This window comes from Mastacembelus armatus, chromosome 17, assembly GCF_900324485.2.
Source record: "Mastacembelus armatus chromosome 17, fMasArm1.2, whole genome shotgun sequence".
Classification (NCBI taxonomy): Eukaryota; Metazoa; Chordata; class Actinopteri; order Synbranchiformes; family Mastacembelidae; genus Mastacembelus; species Mastacembelus armatus.
In genome coordinates, this window is record NC_046649.1 from 2,421,914 (window position 1) to 2,444,310 (window position 22,397).

Sequence of the window (22,397 nt, forward strand, 5' to 3'; positions counted from 1 at the left end):
CAGGTTCTTCCAGATAAGACAGAACAGTGAATCATGTAGAGGACAGCATCCTTCATACCAATGTGTTCTCTGTAAGCAAACTGCAGGGAATCTATTGTGTGTCTGAGCTTGAGTCTTAGAAGGCAGAGAATCATCCTCTCCAGGACCTTCATAATGTGGGATGTGAGAGCCACAGGCCTGCAGACATTTAGTTCAGCAGGACATTTTACTTTAGGTACTGGAACAATACAAGATGTTTTCCACAGAGCCAGAACTCTCCCCAACTGTAGACTCAGGTTGAAGATCCTCTGTAGAAGCTCACACAGTTGGGCAGCACAGTCCTTAAGCAGCCCTGGACATATACCATCTGGGCCAGCTGCCGTCCCACAGCACACTCTTTGTAACTGCAGTCTCACCCTTCTTACTGTGACAGATGGAACGTGCCCAGGTGAGGGAGAGGGCGTAGCTGAAGTGGTGGAAATGCACATAGGGGGTACTTTTTACCATGCACCATTATATACATCAATAACTTTGTCATGAACCCATGTCAGCTGATGATATTAGGCTCCAACATATTGTTCATGCACTGACTGATTATAGTCTGAATGTTGCACTGTAAAAATTAACAATGTGCAATGGTGCTACAGTGCCAATGTCTCTGATATAGATATTTGTCTATTCACATTAAATAAAGGGGAAAATGGATAACACAAATGTTCTTCAGATTCAACTCTGTTGTTAAGTCATGTTTTTATCATTATGTTAAGTGAAGCCCATTCTGTCAGCAAAAAATTTTGAAACAATAATTCATGCAGTCATTACCTCACGCCTCGACTACTGTAACTCTCTTTACTCTGGAATATCCCAATGCTCCATCGGTCACCTTCAGTTGGTGCAAAACGCTGCTGCCAGACTGTTGACAGCCACACACAAGTTCGACCATATTTCACCCATTCTATCCACCTTACATTGGCTTCCCATGATGCCCACACTTTCATCTTTTAAATCCAAACTTAAAACTTATTTTCTCAATTCACACTCATGATTCGCTCCCTTAAAATACATCATTCCTTCTTGTTTGGTGGTTTGTACATTTCTGTTTTTGTATTTTTACCTGTCTTTTATGTATTGTACAGCACTTTGGTCAACCTGGTGTTGTTTGTGAAAAGTGCTTTATAAATAAATGAAATGGAAAAAACAGATGAGATAGCTTTATAAACGATTATTTCAATTTACTACAACTTGGGACTTAGTTTTTACTACTTTGAATATAATATAAATAACATTGTACATTTCAAACATCTGTAGCTGTCATGTGCACCATGTGAAATAGTTATTACTCAGGCCGTCCTTTGTAAACATACTACACGTACCTTCCTGTTCCTGCTTCAGTCAACCTTGACCACACTGGAATTAATCCTCAATCCTCAACAAGGTGGTAGCGAAAGTAGGTGCATTGTCTTATGAAACAGCAGTAAAGTAAGCTTGCAATTGTTTCTGGGATCGTAAGAGGCCATTTCTGCTGAGTCAGCACAAGGGTGACATAGGGGAACAGCCTCTTTACTGTGGATACAAACTCCTAAAAGAGAGAGAGAATTAAATCTGCAAATTAACTAGATGTTGTGGAATAATGGCACAAAATCTAATACCAATCTTTTACTAAAACAAAGTACTGCTCAGTTAGCATTATCCAACTATGATATGGTAGAAGCTTTGTTACAACCCAAGGGTCTAGGGGAGGTAAGGGAGTAACATAGAAACCAGATTGTTAAAAGGCCAAGCAGACATTTATTTTCAGAACACAAGAAAATTGAGATTCTTAAGGACAAAACTAAGGGAGTAACAGACTCTGGAGCTAAAACAACCACATACAAAAGACAAAGGTGAATAAAGGGGCCAGTGGCCAACAAACAGCCAATATCTCCAGAATTTGTTCAATTAAATCTAGGTCCAACACCATCAAGTCAAACAAAAAACAAAGAAGAAGAGCAAGATGGCTGACTAGGCCAACTTACTCGGTGTAAGTAACTATAGGGACACACAGGTAACAAAAACATAGAACTGGCAAAACTGCTAACATGTACACATGTACTATCAAACAAAATCACAAAGCCTAAGGTGAACCACAGCAACGAGGCAGGCTGCACATGGGACATCACACAGTCCATGGGTGATGACATTTCAGCTGCTGATTCGCGGTTTCTTCAGCCAATGGCAAACAAGAACAGCTCCACCAATCAGACAGATGTTGGTCTTCCTGGATCTAACCACACACAGTCTGGAGCACTCAGACAGAACAAGGGAAACAAGGCAATACAGCGGGGGAAGAGGAGAGGGAAGGCTGGTGGCCGTAATAAGCTTCTACTCTAAAAACCATTTCAGTGCATGTTTGAATTTCTTAAATGGGATAGAGCTACATTTCACAGGTATCTATTTATGCAACCTTGTCCTTAAAATATATATTAAATGATACAATTTAATATATATTTCATGTACTTCTATTTCTGTTAGGCAGCCATTGGTTTCTGTGTGGATGGCTGCATTTATAATTCTAAAATAATCATAAATCTAATTTTCAGACCATTCATGTTCAAAATGCAGCTTAAAGTGTTTTACAGTAAAAAGTAATAATAAAAAAATATATAGCCGCAAAAGGCGATGAACAGCCCTCGCTGCGAGCGAACCACCTCTCCAAGCGGACCGCTGCCCTCACAGAACCGCTGCCGCCAAGGTCAAACCGCTTTACCAGTCACTTCACTGGGAGGCCTTTAAATGAGAGCAGGATTTGGAGCCGGAAAGCTGAGGCGGGGGATTGTTTAACTGCCTGTAGAGGGTACATGTTCATGTTCATGTCCCAAGACTTGTACCCTTTCGAGAATTTATGGCTCTAAAACTGTTAAGGTAAACAACAGGGTGGTACAGGCCCTCTACACCAAATACTGCACTGTCAAGACTCCATTTGATAGAGCAGACCACTGCCTCTTACAAAGAGTACCCTCTTAACAAACAGACTTCCCTTGCTGACATCCTGCCTTAACTACTCCATCTCAGACAGGGCCTGAAACCTACACAATTGATTTATGAACTGGTCTTCATATCCTGTTGTATTTGTACTTGGATTGCTAAATATGTATCATGTGTGACCAGACCTATACAGAGCATCACTGTCAGACTACGGTGTGATAAAAAAGCTGTGCTATTGTTTATCTGTTATTCATGCCTGTGGGTAATACATATAACTATGAAGCTTTATTGATTTTCATTTATGTTGTTGATGAACTATTGACTCTAATTAGTTACTAGTTTGTCATGTTTTCATGTGGGTGGAAAAAGAAATTATTGTTACCATTTTAGAAAACACTCTTAAAATTTACCACACTTAAAAGAAAACAGTCTCTTGATTCACAGGGACCAGTGAGACTCCTGGACCAATCACATTGTGTCAAACACCTGGATTAACCAGATAGATTCCCCGCCCAGTGCGGCAAGACACAAAACAGTACACAGACAGACACGCCCTGAAGATAATTCCAGAACAGAATTCCGAACAGAATCCCTGGATAGAGCGCTGGAAAAAGTTCCAGACAGATTCAGAGATAGTTTTACAGATTTCCAGAGATCTGCAGTCTCCTTGAAACCCTCTCTCTCTCTCTGAGGAGAAGATGAAGTAGAGACTGGATTTAATGCTCACGCAGAGGAGAGACCCAAAGACATCCTCCCTGCATGTGGCTGTCCTGCAGCAAACAGCTCAACTCCAGCTGACCATCTCACATCAACCAAACTCCATGGGACAACCCTGCAGCAGCCAGACAGACAGCAAGGAAAGGCGACGAACGAACTCCAGGCCTGCAGCTGAGCATTCCAGACTGCAGTCGGACCAGCCCAGAACGGAATGGACCGAGCCTCAGTAAACCTGAGGTCAAGCAGGTAACCATGGCTCTGCTGGTTGTCTCACACTAATCTCAGTTGGTCTCCATAGTTAACTACTTAGAGCTTCCTCCTAAACTGTGTTTAGACCTCAGACTCAAACACAGAACATATATAATTTCAAGATTTCTTTTCCACCACTGCAAACAAGCTACTGTTTGTTACGGTTCTGCCAGGTTTTCCTCCTGGAAATCACCACTATTCGTCTCACCTGTTCCCAAGTCACTCACCTGCACCTCCTCTGCACTCTCCCTCATGTATAAAGGCACTTCCCTCACTCCGAGTCACTGTCGGATCTCAGTAACAGTTCCATGGACACACCATTCCTGTTTCCTCGTTTCCTGCGATATTGTGAGCACCTAAATAAAGACCTCAAACATGTTCCTTGTTCCTGTCTCCGAGGGTGTCTGTTACAGAAGATCCAACCGACACCGAACAAACAGGAGGAGATCTCTGGACTCATTCCCAAAGCCTGAATCTCCCTGGCCCTCTCCGCAGCCGCGTCCCCGGCGGTCGCCGCGGCCATCTCAGCCACAGCTCCCCAGATGGCTCCCCAGCCTCTAATCCCGGTGGAGGCACGTGCCATCTGGCAGGAACTTAAGGCAAGACCCTGGACCCTGAAGGCGCGTGCACCGACGCACCTGTTCTCCCTTCTTCCCAGTTTCTGGAGTATCCCGAGGAGCCGGAGTATCCCGAGGATCTAGAGTTTCTGCGGCACCGATTAGAACCAAGGGATCTCCTTTACTATTCAGACGGGGAGGGCCTCGACGATGAGGACTGGGACCTCTTTTGGACGGACCTCCTCATCGGGGATTCTCACCGAAACTCCTTCTGCGGTACCCGTCTGGCAAGGAGGTTCGGAGAACATCCACCTGACCTGCCGTAATGGACCAGCCCGAGAGTCGCCGTCCCCTAATGAAGTCCCGTCTCCAGGGGTCTCTCCAGCCGTCGCCGTCTCCAGGGGTCTCTCCAGCCGTCGCCGTCTCCAGGGGTCTCTCCAGCCGTCGCCGTCTCCCGAGTCTCTCCAGCCGTCGCCGTCTCCAACGTTCCCAGAGCCTCCTGAGTCACCTCTCAGGTCCCCGCCCCTGCGGCAGAAACCTGATATCCCCGAGTCACCGCTGCCGCGAGCGCCGTCAGAGTCCCCCGAGCTGCCGCCGCGAGTGTCCCCGGAGCCGCCGCCACCGCAGCTGCCACTACAGCTGCCGCGGTCTCCGGAACCGCCGCCACCGCAGCTGCCACTGCCGCTTCCGGGGTCTCCGGAACCACCGCCACCGCAGCTGCAACTGCCGCTGCCGGGGTCTCCGGAACCACGGCAGCGGTCCCCTGAACCACCACCTCCGCAGCTGTCACCACCGCTATCGCTGTCTCCGGAACCGCCGCCTCCGCAGTCTCTACCGCCGCGGCCGCGGTCTCCTGAACCACCGCCACCATGGCTGCTGCTTCTCCTGTCCTCAGGAGGGGGGTTCGGCCCCCAGGAGTTGGCCGTGGAGAGGGGGGTACTGTTACGGTTCTGCCAGGTTTTCCTCCGAGCAATCACCACTATTCGTCTCACCTGTTCCCAAGTTCCCTCCTCTGCACTCTCCCTCATGTATAAAGGCACTTCCCTCACTCCGAGTCACTGTCGGATCTCAGTAACAGTTCCATGGACACACCATTCCTGTTTCCTCGTTTCTTGCGATATTGTGAGCACCTAAATAAAGACCTCAAACATGTTTCTTGTTCCTGTCTCTGAGGGTGTCTGTTACACTGTTAGACTGTTATGTTTTATTTGTTAATTCAGTTTCTCAGATCAGTTCTCCCTCCATTTCCCCCCTGCGTAAATATTGTAAATAGCTGAATAAATCTTAAAAGACAACTGTGACTGGTATCAATAATGTTATTTCACACAGTAAATACGTACCTTAATCGGGAGAACTCTCCCTCAGATTGTAGACTGATATCTTGTATTACTCATTGACTGGTTGATCCATCAAAGGATCTGGTGCCCCAAATTATTAAGATGGTTTATAACATTCCTAATTCATAACTCAGACATCATAAACCATTATGTTCAGCACATATATATATATACATATTTCTTTTGACTAAGCATATCTAATGACAAACCCACTGATTCCAGAGACTTAAAATCCAACTTTATGCCTGGAGAAACACATTGAGTATCAAAATCCTTCTTTTTAGAATTTTCTGTTCAGATGGCAGATATACAATATATTGTTACAATATATCTGAAATGTATCTACCACAGAATATTTATGCAGTTATAAAAATTTGAATCTCTGAATCTAAAGAAAACCTGAAGCCATTTTTTGGGGGGGGTAAATCCAAGCTGACACTGGGAGAGAAGTGCGGTACACCCTCAACTGATTGCCAAGCTATCACAAGGCCAGAAAATCTGAATGATTGGTTCTATTTTACACTACTGCACTCTTTGAGTTTGTTGTCAGTCAAGAACCTTTTCTTGATGCCAGCACTGCATCCAACCACTGGTCCAGTGTGTTGTCACTATAGATATCAGGGGGGTGGGCCATTATTGGGATTGGCTTCTCATTAGGTTCATTAGCCTCCAGGATCATGATATCACCTGAGTTGGTAAAATAAGCTGTTGCACTCTTTCAAACTGTATAGTTAATGGAGAGTGCATTGTCACAGTGCAGAATGAAAACATAGTTTCAGGTGATTATTTCAATATAGTCAATAGAAAATAAATCACATTATTTTATAATAGAGTTTTATAAACAAGAACACCATCTGAAAGAATGCAATTTTGTGGGTGTGTGTCTTCACTTGCAAGAGCTTTGTTCAAGTACTCCTTGCTGTTAGCTCTGTGAAACCAGGTAGCCAATAGACCATCAGGTTTGCTAATATCACCTGACTGAACTAGGAAATCCAGCATGTCTCCACCAGTGGAAAAACAGGTAAGAGGAGCTGAAGAACCTGATTGAAACACATATGCAACTATAGTTACATTGACTGTTATGTAACTTCAACTGTATTCAATTGCATTTAGTTTGAATTCAATTTTATTTTTTTGCCTGTTTTGTTTAAGTACATCAGTTCTTTTAACAGCTCACCTAATTAAGTTACTGTATAAACATTATTCTCACATGACCTTTCATCAAACAAAACTTTAGATAATGCTACAATAATGTTTTTATGTAATAGTAGGCTATAGTATAACTGCAGCTGTCTAATGTGAAAAAATATACTTATTACAACTGCAGAACTTCAATTGCATAATTAAATTTGAAAAATCTGATAAATGGTACAGAATGGTTTGGAAAAAATATTGGACAGTGACACATACTCAGCACTTGCTTCTGAAAAAGAGAAAAGACTCATTTATATTTGGCACTTCTCAGTTGGTCCATCTGGACATATATAACTGGCCCAGTCAGCACTATGAACACAAATCTCTGTTTGTTCCGTTAGAGGCCATATAAAAAATGCCAAGTACAACATACTCTTACTTAAAAATATATATTCTAATACAATTTTACATAAAAATTCATATTCTATAAAGTGTTATGTGTGTATGTCTAATGTTACCTACAAATAAATGTCAAAAAATGTAAAAATTACTTTTGGACAACCGGAAAATGAACCCAACAGCCACAGATATCATTATCAGCTGTCATTTTGTTAGGGAGCCCAGATAAAGGTCTCACTGTCTCTTCTGTCTTGAGTGCAAACCTTCATGATTAGACTGTCTCATTCTGGAGGAACAAAGCAAAACAAAGAACTGTTCAGTCCTCTATTACCATGCAATCACACCAACCTTAATCTTTGATAGAAATTAGTTTTATTTTATATAAGTTTGTACGTGCAGCTCAAAAGATAAGAGTACAGCCTGCAAACACTAGTGTCTAATGTTTCCTTATGCTTTGCCACTGACCTCTTTTTCTTTTCTTCTGTGCATCTTCCAGTTCTTTCCTCTCTATGACTGTCCTCACTTTCTCCCATCCTCTTCTACCACACGTGCTGTGTTCAGAAACGTAGTCTTGATAAGTTGCAGCAGAACAACATGGAGTGACTGACAAACTGATGCATAGGGTATTTGCAGTATACTTATCTGAAGAGCAGAGAGCACTGCCACACCACTGATAAGGTGCGCATGCTCTCTGTTTCTACTCCTCCTTCTCAAACTTGACAAATTGAGTGTGAGGTCTGTTTGGTCAAGACAAAAGCAGGCAAACAGAGAGTGTAATTTTTCCTTATGCTTTGATTTGCCCTGCAATAACACAAACATGTAGGTGTTATCAGTAATAGCCTTCCTAGGCTATTGGTCATTTAGGAAAACAACATGACCAGAGTTTGAACCAGTTTTCCCAAACTTGAGTTCGTCTTTCAGTGTTCTTAAATTAAATCTGAGGAATGGCAAGATGAATAACTGAATAAATTATATATGCTACACAAAGAAATGATCTAATCTAATTTGCCTAATCTTTGCTTTCTTCTTATGAACTATATACAGCCTTACCCTTATAGGGCGCCAAAAAAGGGTTAATAGTAACCCGGAAATCACTATTTGCTGGACCTGTTTACAACTCTATGTCAGCAACATAACACAATGACAAACATTGTAAAATGATTTCATGCGATTGGACTTAATTTAATGTGTTTTTTGGTTCCACACTCAACATAAACACCTAGGATCATAAAAATGACCGTACTAACTTTGAAACGGGTAACATAAAGACAATATTAAAGCTGAATGAATAGTCCATTAGTTTGGTCACAAAAATGTCTTTTCTACGTGTAAATGGTTGTAAATGTTGTAATTATTTCAATATTTATTTAAACACATTATTGTGGTTACGCTTGGTCCAGCGTCACGTTGCCATGGCAACTAACCAGGGAGTCCACACAGTACTACAATGTCTGCTTCAGTGGTAAAAGAAGAAAGAAAGAAGAAGATCCTTGTGCTGAGGCCGTAGGTTTACATTTTCTTACAGCAAACAGCCATGCTGACTCTTATTCTACGTTAATTGCTATTTTTCTGTGTCTTAGCACTTCTCGAGCAATAAAAGTCTCAGTGCCAGAAATACATGGAGTGAGCCACAGCACAACACGCAGAAATAGCGTGTTCGGTAGCAAAGTTCTGGAGAAGAGCGCTGTACAAACTCCCAGGCAAATTGTTCGGGTAATATACATTATTCAATATACTGGCTGCACATTTTTATCGTAGTGCATCGTGACCTCTGCTGTGTGCTTGTGGAAATAGTAGATGCTGGATGTTATGATACTGTAACGCTAGCTAACTGGGTTTCTACTTGTTCCGTTTTCAGGTGTTAGATGAAGAAGACAATGATGTCACCCCTCAGCCCTTGTACCAAGCAGATCCGGGTGCAGTTCAGCTTAAAACCAGCAGATTCTTTGTGGATGAAATCTCTGGTAGCTCAACATCAGACCAGACATCAGCCACTGGGAGCTTTACTATGCCCTTCTCCAGGTACCATGGCATATGTTGACATTTTTTACAACAGCTGCACTGATGGACATGCAACTGCAACAACTAAGATGAGCTTTTGATCAAATATGTCAGGTTAGGAAAACTTAGGAAAACCACCAGCGACATATGTTAATGTTTACTCCCGGCATCAGCAATAAATCAGTAAAATCAACTACAATAGTTAAATGTTTATTTATAAAACAATGGGCAGGAAAATAGTACTTCTATTTTTAAAATATAATTTGTACCTATATGTTTCAGAAGATACTGTATATGTATAGTACCTATGTTTAAGATCTGTTGTACCTTGTCTTCAGTGTAAAATCCCACACAATTTCACCGTTTAAATATTTACTCTGACATTGTTACCCAGGTCAGTATTAAGCAGCAGCAGAATATCCAGCCAGTCTACTGTAGAGTCGATGAATGATGAGATTGAGGATACATTCTCCAAGCGAGACATGCCCATCAACTTCCCAGGTTCACTACAGTACTTTGTTTTCCTGTCATTTTAAAAATATATATTATGTAATTTTCCTATTTTTTTTTACTATTGTTCTTTGATTACTGCATTATTCATTGTTGAGCAATGGAACATGACAAATTACTTAAATCTAAATGCAGCTAATCGTTAGCAGATCGTTATAACCTTTGTTTTTAACCTTTTGTGGTGTTTTGTGAAACTTTGTAAGATTTAATTTCATGTTTGTTTCTTTTTTGCTGCTAGATGTGCAGGGGAAAAGAGACAGTCAGTTGACAGAACTGGTGACAGAAGAAATGTTGAAAGAAGTCATAGATGTCTACATCTGTGAGACAGACAGCATTTCACTGCTGGACCTTCACAGCACCCTTGTGTCAGTGGATGCTGATGATGCAGAAACTATCATGTGAGTAAACTTCTTTGCTTCCTGAGTTTATTAACTATATGGAAAGATCCAAAATGTTTGCAAATCCAACTTTGAATAGCATTATTCCAAGATGTCTCCCAAGAACGACCCATCACTTTTAATCTTTTTACCTGAAAAACTACATTAGGGGCTCATATACCGATACAGTTGAATAGAAGTGATTTCTTCTATCTACTGATACATAATCAGAACATATATATTCTTTGCCTTTAACAGACTGGTAACATTTTTTTACAGAGAGAGGAACAGTCATTATACTGATGTTTGCAGGAACAGAGTGGGCAATAATAAGTACGTGGATCGATCAATGCAAACACTGAATGGAGCACCTAAAAACAAACAGGTCCAGAGTGACAGCATGCTCATGGTGGACACAGGTTTGAACCATTGTTTTCCCTTGGAATTTATATAAGGTGTTTTGAGTTAACTAGGAACATTCAAGGAGAGTGGAAGATGCAAACTCCACACAGAAAGGCCTCTGCCAGGTTTTGAACCAGGAACCTTCTTGCTGTCAGGCAAAAGTGCTAACCACTCATCTGCTGTGCTACCACCAGCTGGAAACGCAACTAAGACTTATCACATTATAAAGCATTTAAGAAGAAACATTTTTGTCACATGGTACAGAGTCAATATATAAGTCTAGATTAGTGCAACTGGCTATGATTAATATTTTTATATCAAGATGACAAAAATTTGAAAGTGGTCACTTGTAGTGATGAACCAGCAGTGAACTTTCAGCTGCTCTACAGCTCCCCTGCTGTATAGAGATACAACACAGTGTATAGTTTGTTTAGCTGTCCGTTCATTACCTTTACTGTTCATATTTCCACTGGTTAACAGGTGGTAGTAATAGACTAAAACATAGTGCATTGCAGTGAAGAAGACTGCTAGCCAGCACACATTATTGTAAACAACCAATGCTTCAATGTTCAGGTCTTTAAAATGGACAAAATGTTTCCTTTTTCTGCAGCCACGACTGTTACCACCTGGGACATATATGACACTTTTTGCAGTCCTGAGCAGGACAGAACAGTGCACAGCCCTGAACCAGAGACGACAGACTATCCTGAGACTATTGTGGACAGAGCTTCAGAGAGGAGCATGTCAGTGGGCAGCACAACCAGTACAAGCACAGGTAACAGGTTCACATGCTGTTCCAGTCTCAGTTTTGTTAAATGAAACTCCATTCTATGTAACAAATAATGCTCAGGAACTACTTCCTCCCCTTCAGTGGATGATCCAACAACATACTTAAAATAATAAATTACCATGTCCAATGTGCCAAGAGACCACTGGCTGAATGGCTGAGTTTTTATCATTCATCATTTATCAGACACTAAATTATTAAATGGCATTAGTATTCCTCTTGAAAAGATTTAGAGCTGAAGTAATATTAATTGTTACAGTTTGTTTTGTAACTTGAGTTATGTATATTTTCTTGTATCTTTATTTAGCCAGTGCTGCTAGCTCTCTGAAAGAAGTGGAAGTGTTTGGGTGCAGTTCAAATGCTGAGTCAGACTTGCAGTTGATCATGCTATCAGAGAAATTTCAACACTGCTTATTAGTAATGGAGAGGAGCATCCTAGAAAACACCTTCCAACCTAAGCTGGCTGCTTACAGACAATTATCTATATTAGAAGGTAAGCTCAGCTCACATTTTTGTTCCCATTCCAATCACTGACATACAAGTGATAATTAGGGGAATCACCAGGTTTACTGGTCAGTCCTCCTTACACATGCAAATATTGAGCCCCAATTGTGATCAATGATTGTGTCAAACCCAGACAGTTCAGTGAAGCCTGTGACCATGGAGCAGAGACAGGAGAACACAGAGAGCTCTAAATCTCCAGCTCTGGAGCATCTGTGGGCTTTCAGCTGTGATCTTAGCAGAGGACACAATGTCAGCAGTATGGCCTGGAACAAGAAGAACTGGGTAACATATGTTCACCTGCTGCTCTAATATACCTAAAACACTGTCATTTTGTCTTCTTATAAGGTGTTCTGGCATGTTTCTGCCAAAGGTCTATAGTAGGATGTCTATTTAATATTTAAATATTCACTAATTGCAACATAGAAAAACTGAATGCAGGTCTTAATCATGTTTGCAGAAAACATCATTTTGTTATTCTGTATTCTTTAAAGATTTATTTCAACCTAATAAGAGTGTTCAACTTGTACTGCTGCATTGTCCTCATCCAGATAGATAGATAGATAGATAGATAGATAGATAGATAGATAGATAGATAGATAGATAGATAGATAGATAGATAGATAGATAGATAGATACTTTATTCATCCCCCATGGGGGAAATTCAGATTATCCTGCAGCTCTTATATTTACTTTAACATAGAAATTTCACTATAATATATATATATATATATATATATATATATATATATATACTGTGGAAAACAACCCTAGTAGCCAACCTCAAGCCAATAGCACAAGTCTCCATCAAGTGCGGCATCTACCAAGGAGATGCTCTGTCCCCGCTGCTGTTCTGCATAGGCCTGAACCCCCTCAGCCAGATCATCACTAAGACTGGCTTCGAATACCGACTGCGAAATGGGGCAACCATCAGCCACCTCCTGTACATGGATGACATCAAGCTGTATGCCAGGACTGAACGAGACATCGACTCACTGATCCATACCACCAGGATATACAGCAACGACATTGGAATGTCATTCGGACTGGACAAGTGTGGTCGAATGATAACAAAGAGAGGGAGAGTTGTCAGGATTGAAGGAGTTGAACTCCCAGAAGGCAGCATAGCGGATGTTGAGGGCAGCTACAAGTACCTTGGAATCCCACAGGCAAATGGGAACCAGGAAGAAGCCGCAAGGAAAGCAGCCACAGCCAAATACCTACAGAGGGTAAGGCAAGTCCTAAGAAGTCAGCTAAATGGGAAGAACAAGGTCCAAGCCATCAACACCTACGCCCTGCCGGTCATCAGATACCCCGCTGGCATAATAAGCTGGCCAAAAGAGGACATAGAAGCCACTGATGTCAAGACAAGGAAGCTCCTCACAATGCATGGAGGACTTCACCCCAAATCCAGCATCCTGAGACTGTACGCTAAGAGGAAGGAAGGAGGCCGGGGACTGGTGAGTGTCAGAGCCACCATCCAAGATGAAGCGGCCAAGATCCATGAGTACATCAGGAAGATGGCCCCAAGCGATGGAATACTTAGTGAATATCTCAGGCAACAGAAGCCCGATGCAGAGGACGAAGAGCAAGAACCATCATGGCAGGACAAACCCCTGCACGGCATGTACCACCGACAGATACAAGAAGTGGCTGATATTGAAAAGTCCTACCGGTGGCTGGAAAAAGCTGGACTGAAAGACAGCACAGAGGCACTGATCGTAGCGGCACAAGAACAGGCCCTGAGCACAAGATCGATAGAGGCCGGGATCTACCACACCAGGCAGGACCCCAGGTGCAGGCTGTGCAAAGATGCCCCTGAGACAATCCAGCACATAACAGCAGGTTGTAAGATGCTAGCAGGCAGAGCGTACATGGAACGCCATAACCAAGTGGCCGGCATAGTGTACAGGAACATCTGTGCCGAGTATGGGCTGGAGGTCCCAAGGTCAAAATGGGACACACCTCCAAAGGTGAGGGAGAATGACCGAGCTAAGATCCTGTGGGACTTCCAGATACAGACCGACAAACAGGTGATGGCTAACCAACCGGACATAGTAGTGGTGGACAAACAACAGAAGAAAGCCGTAGTGGTAGATGTAGCAATCCCAAGTGACAGCAACATCAGAAAGAAGGAACATGAGAAGCTGGAGAAATACCAAGGGCTTAAAGAAGAGCTAGAAAAGATGTGGAAGGTGAAGGCAACAGTGGTCCCCGTGGTAATCGGCACCCTCGGGGCTGTGACCCCCAAACTGGGAGAGTGGCTCCAACAGATCCCAGGAACAACATCAGAGATCTCAGTCCAGAAGAGCGCAGTGCTAGGAACAGCTAAGATACTGCGAAGAACCCTCAAACTCCCAGGCCTCTGGTAGAGGACCCGAGATTGAGGAAGACACACCACCCATAGGGATGAGACGGGAATTTTTAATAAACAGATAAAGACATCCAGTCAATAACATATAACATAAATAGCATAAATAAATTAACAACAATTACTATTAAAAAGTCTAATGGCTGTGTGGACAAAGGATCTCCTCAACTTCTCAGTTCTGCAGCGCAGTGAGATGAGCCTCCCACTGCAGCTGCTACTCTGTTTAGTCAGTATATCATAGAGGGGGTGTTTATTATTGTTCAATATAGAAAGCAGCTTCCCTCACATCTGCTGCTCCACCACAGTTCTGACAGGGTCCAGCCCAGCCCATGTGGCAAGACTCTGAGTAATACCTAAAGTCCGATGTGTGGACCGTGAACAGAAAAGGAGCAAGAACAGTCCCCTGTGGAGCCCCAGTGCTGCATTCCAGTGTCCCAGAAACACATCTCCCCAGCCTGCGGTCTGGATGTCAAATAGTCCTTAATCCATGACGTCAGGAAGGGGGCCACCCCCATACATAGAAGCTTGTCTCTCTGTATGGGAGGTCATAGTGTTGAAAGCACTGGAGAAGTTGAAGTGTCTTTTTGAGATCTCGTTGTATACTACTCAGTTTCTCCCCTTCCCTGTTCTGGAAAGCCCTCTTTTTCTGGTTCAGGAGGTCTTTAATGTCACTGGTGATCCATGGTTTATTGTTAGGATAGCACCGTACTGGACTAACTGGGAGTACGGTGTCTCTACAGAAATTAATTTAGTCAGTCATGATGTTGACTCTCTTGTCCAAGTCATTGTCCATGTCCTTCTCCTCCATCAGTACATCCCAGTTTGTGCACTCAAAGCAGTCTTTTTTTTTTTTCACTCAAAGCAGTCTCTCAATGAATCCCTTGCCTCTAGTGACCATTTCCTGTAAGACCTGGTGGTAACAGGAAGCTTCTGCAAACAGGGCTGAAGATAGACTATACTATGATCAGATCTACCCAGCAGTGGAAGAGGTACAGCCCTGTAGGATTCTTTGATGTTAGCATAGAACAGATCAAATGTCCTTTCTCCACGTGTTGGACAGTCCACATACTGTACAAAGTCAGTCAGGTTGGAGGACAGAGAAATGTGATTGAAATCCCCTGTAATTGCAATGCATGCATCAGGGTGCTGGGTCTGTATCCTAGCAATGGCATCATGGATGACGTCACATGTCATTGCAGGCGCCGCCTCTTGTGGAATGTAAACAACAATGGCGACTGTGTATGTACCAGTTCAATGTCCGGACAGCAGACCTTCTCTTTCACAGTCACATTTGGGGGGTTAACCCATTTCTGATTGAAGAGTAGGATAACTCCCCCACCTGTTGTCCTTCTGGTTGTCCTTGGGTCTCTGTCCGCTCGTACAGCTGTGAAGCCAGGTATATCCACACATGAGTCCGGTATGTTGTCGTTCAACCAGGACTCAGAAAGACATATCAAACTGCACTCTTGGATGGCAATTGCTGTAGGTCCCTTCGTCAGTCCTATTTTTTGGTCCAGAATAAATATCTCTAACTATTGAATGAATTGCTTTTGAAATTTGTGTAGACATTCATGGTACTTAGAAAGTGAACTGTATATTTCAGATTGATTGTCTTGGTTTATAAATACCTGAAAAACCTTTGACATTCCCCTCTGTGCCTTATCTATAGCATGGAACTAAAAAGACTAAATATGGTGAATAGAGTGAAAATTATACATAGAATTATACTTAGAAAAATTACACTAGAAAGCTGCATTGGAGTATGGTATTGTGAACGTTGCAACGTCGCTTTCTCCGTTTTGGTCAGCTGCTGTGCTTTTCTCTTCTCCTCTTTCTCCTCTCCTGTTTCTGGTAATTCAAATGTGTGCTGTTTCACTAAAATATATGTGCTTGTGCCCTGTTTCTTTCTACTAGGACCTTCTGGCTGTGGGTTATGGTGAACTTGACTGCAGAAATCAGAAACCTGGTCTGGTATGTTGCTGGTCCATAAAAAACCCAAAGGTATGGCTTTGCGTTCAGATATCATGGTCCGGGGACAAACACTCCCGATCTCTGGGAGTTCCAGTTGTTGTCATATGTCTTCTCTGCAGTGGCCTGAGCATATCATCCACTGTGACAGTGCTGTGACTTCTCTGGACTTCTCAGCCAACAACTCCAGTAAGCTGGCTGTGGGGATGCTTGATGGCAGCATCGCTATCTACAATGTGCAGAGTCAAGACAAGTCATATGTCATTAGCAACAGGTGAGGACTTTGTATGGGAACAGTCCCGCTCTTACAGGTGCTTCTCAGTAAATTGGAATATCAACTAAAAGTTCATTTTAAGGTCACCCCCGGTTTTTAACCGTCTGATTGAGGTGAGGTATCAAAGAATCCAGACCAGAAGCTGCGAAACTGGGGAGGGTGGGGGTACCGAAGAGAATACATTCTGTTTTGTTCTCATTTAAACTAAGAAGTTTCAGTGATGTCATCCAGACATCTACAGAAAGATCTTAGTGTGTCAGAGGAGTTAGAAACAACAGGCAGATAAATTTGTAAATCATCGCCATACAGTTGAAACAAAACATTGTATTTTGTAATAATCAAACCTAATGGTATTTTGTACAAACAAAATCAAACAGGGCCCAAAATGGAGCCCTGTGGCACACCAGAGGTCATGGGAGCTGGAGAAGAAGAAAGATCACTAATCATGACAGAGAAGGTTCTATTTGTTAAATAGGACTTGAACCACTGAAGCACAGGTCCCTGAAGGCCAACTAGCTGTGATCGACGAGTCAGGAGGATGGAATCGTCTACAGTATCAAATGCTGTAGTGAGGTCCAGCATTACTAGCAGCACAGGTTTTTTAGAGACCGAGGACAGGAGAATGTCATTCTGAACCTTCAGGAGAGCAGAGTCAGTACTGTGCCAAGTTCTAAAGCCAGATTGGAATTGGTCAAAAATATGTTTATTTTCCAAAAAAGAATGTAGCTGGATGAAAACATGTTCTTTCCAGAACCTTAGACAGAAACGATAAATGGGACGCTGGTCTGAAGTCTGACAAGAGTACAGGATCAAGATTGGCTTTTTTGAGAAGAGGCCTGAATGCTTGAATACATCTTGGACTGACCCTGAACTGAGGCAGTTATTGATGAATAAGAGAAAACATGGCCGCACCGTGTTTGAAACCTGTTTTAGCACCCTGGATGGAATAACTTTCCAGAGGACAGTTAGTTAGAGATAAGTGCTGGATAACATCCAAGAGGAGAGACAGGCTCAAACATATTAAACACAGAGGAGGGCACAGGTGAAGAGCATACTATATCAGGACCATTTGAAGTGATATTAATGTTCTGCCGAACAGAGGCAACCTTGTTCACAAATTAGTGAAGAAAGTCCTTGCACGTTGACTTTGACACATACTTCACAAGATGAATTTGTAATGGACTGAAGTATGTTAAATAACACCCTATGACGGTTGGAACTAGTGGAGATGACATGAGACAAGTATTTACATTTAGCCTCTCTAACAGAACGTAGAAGAGCTGAAGGAGCGACCTGGGCTTCCATAACACCTCAGCAGTGCCACAGACTGATTGCCTCCATGCCACACCACATTGCTGCAGTAATTCATGCAAAAGGAGCCAGAACCAAGTATTGAGTGCTGTACATGTTCATACTTTTCAGTAGTTCAACATTTCTGTGTTAAAAAGGCAATATTATAATTTTCTGAGATACTGAATTTTTGGTTTTCTTTAGCTTGTAAATTATAATAATTGAAATTAAAAGAAACAGACATTACTGAAATAAATCAACCTTTTGATGATATTTTAATTTATTGAGATGCACCTGTAGAAAAAAATATAGAACTCACTGATGATATACACATTATTACTTTTTTTGCATGTGTCTGTGCAGTGGGTGTCCCAACAAGCACTTGGGTCCAGTGTGGCAACTCAGGTGGACTCAACAAGAGCTGAATCTGACAGGAGAGGAGAATGTAGAAGCGCTGTTCTCTGTGTCTGCAGATGGCAGGGTCAGCAAGTGGTTTGCCTTCAACAATCACCTTGACTGCATAGGTACTGTATTTAGCAACAGGCTTCAGCATTGTCAGCTCAGCTTGGTGTGCATAGTGAAGACACATGAGTACACATGAAATCAGAAGTAAGCACAGTTGCAGTGTACCCCTTTCACAGAACCTGATGAAAAAGCATTTGTCTTTATTTAGATTCTTTTGTGGTAAAACATGCTCAGATATGTTTAAAGGACAAGAAACGCCAAGGAAGTGAATGGCAGAACTGTCAGATTTTTTTGTACTGTTTTGATTTTTGTGTTGGACAAAATAAACCCACACACATTTACATTTTAAAATGGTATCTGAGACTATGCCCATATTTAAATGCCATCTTTTGTTGGAAAAAATAATACAAATTATAAAAATCTGAGGCATAGGCATATTCTTACTATTACATAAATGTTAAAATCGGCTGTATATATTTTGTCACAGACCTGATGAAGCTCAAGACGATTCACAATACAAAGAAGAAGACTGGAAGGAACAATGCAGAAAAGAAAACTGAGAATGTTCTGTTGGCACTGACTCCTGGTCTGTGTTTTGAGTTTCACCCAATCGTAAGTTTGTAACACAAACTCAGCAGGGTATAGAGTGGTTTCAGTTGAGCTTATATTAGTTTTTGTGCTGTAAAAACTCTTTCTGTGGAAACTTACATTACTTTGACAGAAACCTCATGGGCTACTTCAGGACTGTATTTTTGTTATACATATTTCTGATACATGCTGTATCATAAATACTGATATGGACAAGAACAATGCTGCAGGTTATGTTTTTCTGACTTCACAGTATACATGAGTGTTGTTATCATTGTTCTCTCTTGTATGTCATTGTTCCTGCAGGACTCTAGTGTCTACTTGGTTGGTACATGGGAAGGTCTCATCTACAAGTGCTCCTGTTCCAACAGTCAGCAGTTTTTGCAGACTTACAGGAAACACACTGTATGTTATTCAAGATAAAGGCCAAAAGATGCTTCTACTCTTCAACAGACCTGTTACAGATATGCTGCAAAAGTCAAGTGTATTCATCATATTGCATATTTTAATGGAACTAATACAATGACATCTCTACCATGAACACAAGTGACACAATACACATTTCTGCTGACTAGTGTTAAGTTGATATATCAAAGGTCATGATTTAGGATGGGTACATCCAAATTGAAAGAACCGAGTGGGAGATATAACCCTTTAACACTTTGTGCCTAAATTGCAATGATTCAAAAATAATTGGACATTACTAAATATTTCTTGGACAGCTGTGTTTCAGTATTAGTTGATGCACAAAAAAGCTGACATATGATTTAGACTTGGCTCTGTGTCCTGCCACAGAGTTGAATAATCAGAGAACCTCTAATATCTTGCTTCCTGTCAGTGTCCTGTGAACAGCATCATATCGTGCCCACTCAGTCCTGATGTATTCCTGAGCTGCTCTTCTGACTGGACCATCCAGCTGTGGAAGCAGGACCACCATAACCCCATATTAGGCTTCAGCTCCATCCAGAGAGCAGTGTGCGATATTAAGTGGTCCCCAAAGTGGGCCACTGTATTCGGAGCTGTTAATGAGGGACAGCTGGAGATCTGGGACTTGAATTCAAACATGTGAGTCAGAATTTGGAGAGAACTTGTTTGCTTTGTTCTCTGTCTCATGCAGTTTCATCTGTGTGTCTCTGTAACATATCCTGTGGCTCTCCTTCAGCCTGGACCCAGTCATTGTGCAGCCTGCTCTTCCTGGTGTGACACTGACGTCCCTACTGTTTCACACACAGACGGATTGTGTCCTGGTAGGAGACAGTGATGGACAAGTGACTGTCTACCAGCTCAAGAACCTCAGTGTGGGAGATAGCAGCCAGGTAAAACTGTGAGCTAGTTACCAGGTAGACAGATTAGGAAAATACTTATATTAATGACCATTAACTAGCTGCGACACATTTGATACAGCTTCTCTTTCTCAATTAGTGATGATTATAGATACCTGATAGTCCACAAAGAAACAGCTCAAAATGTGTCTACATATTTTCTTTCAGGTGGATGTTCTGGAAGACCTCATCTGCGCTGCACTTTCCAGATAGAAACAGACAGATGTATACCGAAGCTCTTTGGGTGGCTGTCTATAAAAGTACAGTAAAAACTATAAAATGTACAGTATACTGTACATTCAGTGTAAGTAATATTAGCATACTGAAAATCGAAATCTAAAAATCTGTTCAGGCATTTAGGGTGTTCTTCAATCTCAATTCAGGTTTGGCTCCTTCTTTTAGAAACTCTGTGGCTGAGACAACAGCAGATGACAAAATGATGACAAAGCCCATATGTGTGAAACAAATTGAATACTGTTTTTAATACTATGAAGAATCAGAATTCAGCTACAGAACTGTACTGTGCTACTTATTATCTGTACTGCTGCAACAGAACTAAGACTGTAATTATGCCATACTCTGAATAATAATATACACATCATGGAGACACTCTTATGCATAATGAATATTTTTACTTCTGATCAGTACATTTTGTTGTCAGTACATCAGTACTTTTATGGTGGTGCTTTTATTTAAGTGAAGAATCTGAGTACATCTTCCACTTCTGGTGTGACACAAACAAAACCGACAGCAGAGAAGTGACAAACTGAAAAGAAAAGTGGTTCTGTTGAAATGTCCCACAGCTTATCTTGTATTTTTCCTAAATGACTTACTATTTGAGTAACTTTGAGGTGAAAAAGATACTTCACACTTCATAAATTTGAATTTCTACTGCAGATATGATCATGTAGTTTCCTTTGGATGTGAAATTAAATAAAGGCCCACATTCTACTGTTATGGCTGTATAACAAAGGTTAACATGAATCATGTTCCGATCATCAGCAACCTTTATTCTTCATTTAAAAGATAATCTCTGTAGCAACACTAAAGACATTGATCTCATCACAAATGATTCTGTCTGTCGTGTGAAGCATTAAAACATTAAAGTCCCAAGAAACAAAAAGCTCAGAAAAGAGAAAGATGTTTAACACAAAAGGAAACGTTGCCTTTATAAATGACAATTCAAAGTTATTGTAGGCAACCAAAATATGTTATTATGATAATATGCTTGCTAAATTTGATTTTATTGACTTACAAACTTATAAACTTACTAGTCACTGTCCTTACTTTATTCAAAAAAAAAGATTATTTACTATGTAAAAGATGTCCAAGATTCCAACTTGGACTGAAACTATAAAAGTGGGTGTTTTAATATGGAATTATAACCTAAGCAGAAAAAAGACCATCTGTCATCTTAGTGAGTCTGGTGTTACTTAATTTTAATCTTTGTTGTACTTCCTGGCTAGTTGAGGTAGTAGCACATTGTTTTTGTTGTATAAATTGTGAGCATTGATTCATCATATCTACACAATAGAGTACAAGAATGAAATATTTGCTCTCCATTCAAAGAAGACTCTTGTCAGGAGTCACATAAACACAAGGCTGGTTACAGCACCTACTCTGTTGTATTCTTAATATAGAGAAACTCATTCTGTTCAAACTGCATTAATAGATTTTAAGCAGCTGGAGAGGATCAGATATCAAGGACAAACTTAGAGAATCTGAATCTGGAAACATTATTGAATGAACAATTGAGATGGGCTGTGCAGATTAGAGGATTTAAACACTTCTGAGGAAGAGGGGATGGGATGCTTGAGTGTGTCGTTTAAATTTTTTATTTTAGTTATATTAAAGTTAAAAAAAAATAAAGTGCTGTATTACGCTAAAGTTTATGGTGATATCTAACTAATGTGGTTGCTTCACTTGAACAACATTTTAAGCAAAAGACTAAATATCCTGTGTATTCCAAAAAATGCGCACTGAGATTTTGTTCAGAGGTTTATCATCAGTGAATATATTCATCAAATAAAAGTACATTCACTTGCATGTATAGAATTGGATGAGCCAGTGATTGTGAAACATGAATAAAGCATCTGTTATCACCCATTATACTCCATTACCCATGCTCCTCATGGCAGTTTAGATCAGGTTCTCTTGATCTAATTTTGAATTACTCGTAATTACATCACATGCCACCTGCTTATT

At 41.3% G+C, this 22,397-nt stretch overlaps 1 protein-coding gene and 1 long non-coding RNA gene across 5 annotated transcripts; one reads left to right on the forward strand and one right to left on the reverse strand.

Annotated features, from left to right (window-relative positions):
- Positions 1-2,287: 2,287 nt before the first annotated feature.
- Positions 2,288-22,002, forward strand: dnai4 (dynein axonemal intermediate chain 4). Of its 4 annotated transcripts, XM_026314555.1 has the most exons (18): positions 2,288-2,405; positions 3,639-3,906; positions 8,917-9,049; positions 9,195-9,358; positions 9,732-9,838; positions 10,086-10,245; positions 10,504-10,643; positions 11,237-11,401; positions 11,721-11,906; positions 12,051-12,199; positions 16,200-16,286; positions 16,376-16,527; positions 18,181-18,341; positions 18,770-18,894; positions 19,177-19,275; positions 19,709-19,935; positions 20,033-20,186; positions 20,361-22,002. In XM_026314555.1, exons 2-18 carry the CDS (start codon positions 3,872-3,874, stop codon positions 20,403-20,405), a joined length of 2,289 nt encoding a protein of 762 aa, XP_026170340.1. In that variant the 5' UTR covers positions 2,288-2,405; positions 3,639-3,871; the 3' UTR covers positions 20,406-22,002. The 4 variants fall into 4 exon arrangements, 3 of the variants coding, with proteins under 3 accessions (XP_026170340.1, XP_026170337.1, XP_026170341.1); XR_003296104.1 differs by lacking the exons at positions 2,288-2,405; positions 3,639-3,906 and adding an exon at positions 8,768-8,839 and having other exon boundaries at positions 20,103-20,186; XM_026314552.1 differs by lacking the exons at positions 2,288-2,405; positions 3,639-3,906 and adding an exon at positions 8,768-8,839.
- LOC113134943 (uncharacterized) lies at positions 6,530-7,960 on the reverse strand. The gene is made up of 2 exons (XR_004463285.1): positions 7,802-7,960; positions 6,530-6,843 (listed from the first exon to the last, which is right to left on the reverse strand). It is a non-coding gene; the product is annotated as an uncharacterized LOC113134943 (long non-coding RNA).
- Positions 22,003-22,397: the final 395 nt, after the last annotated feature.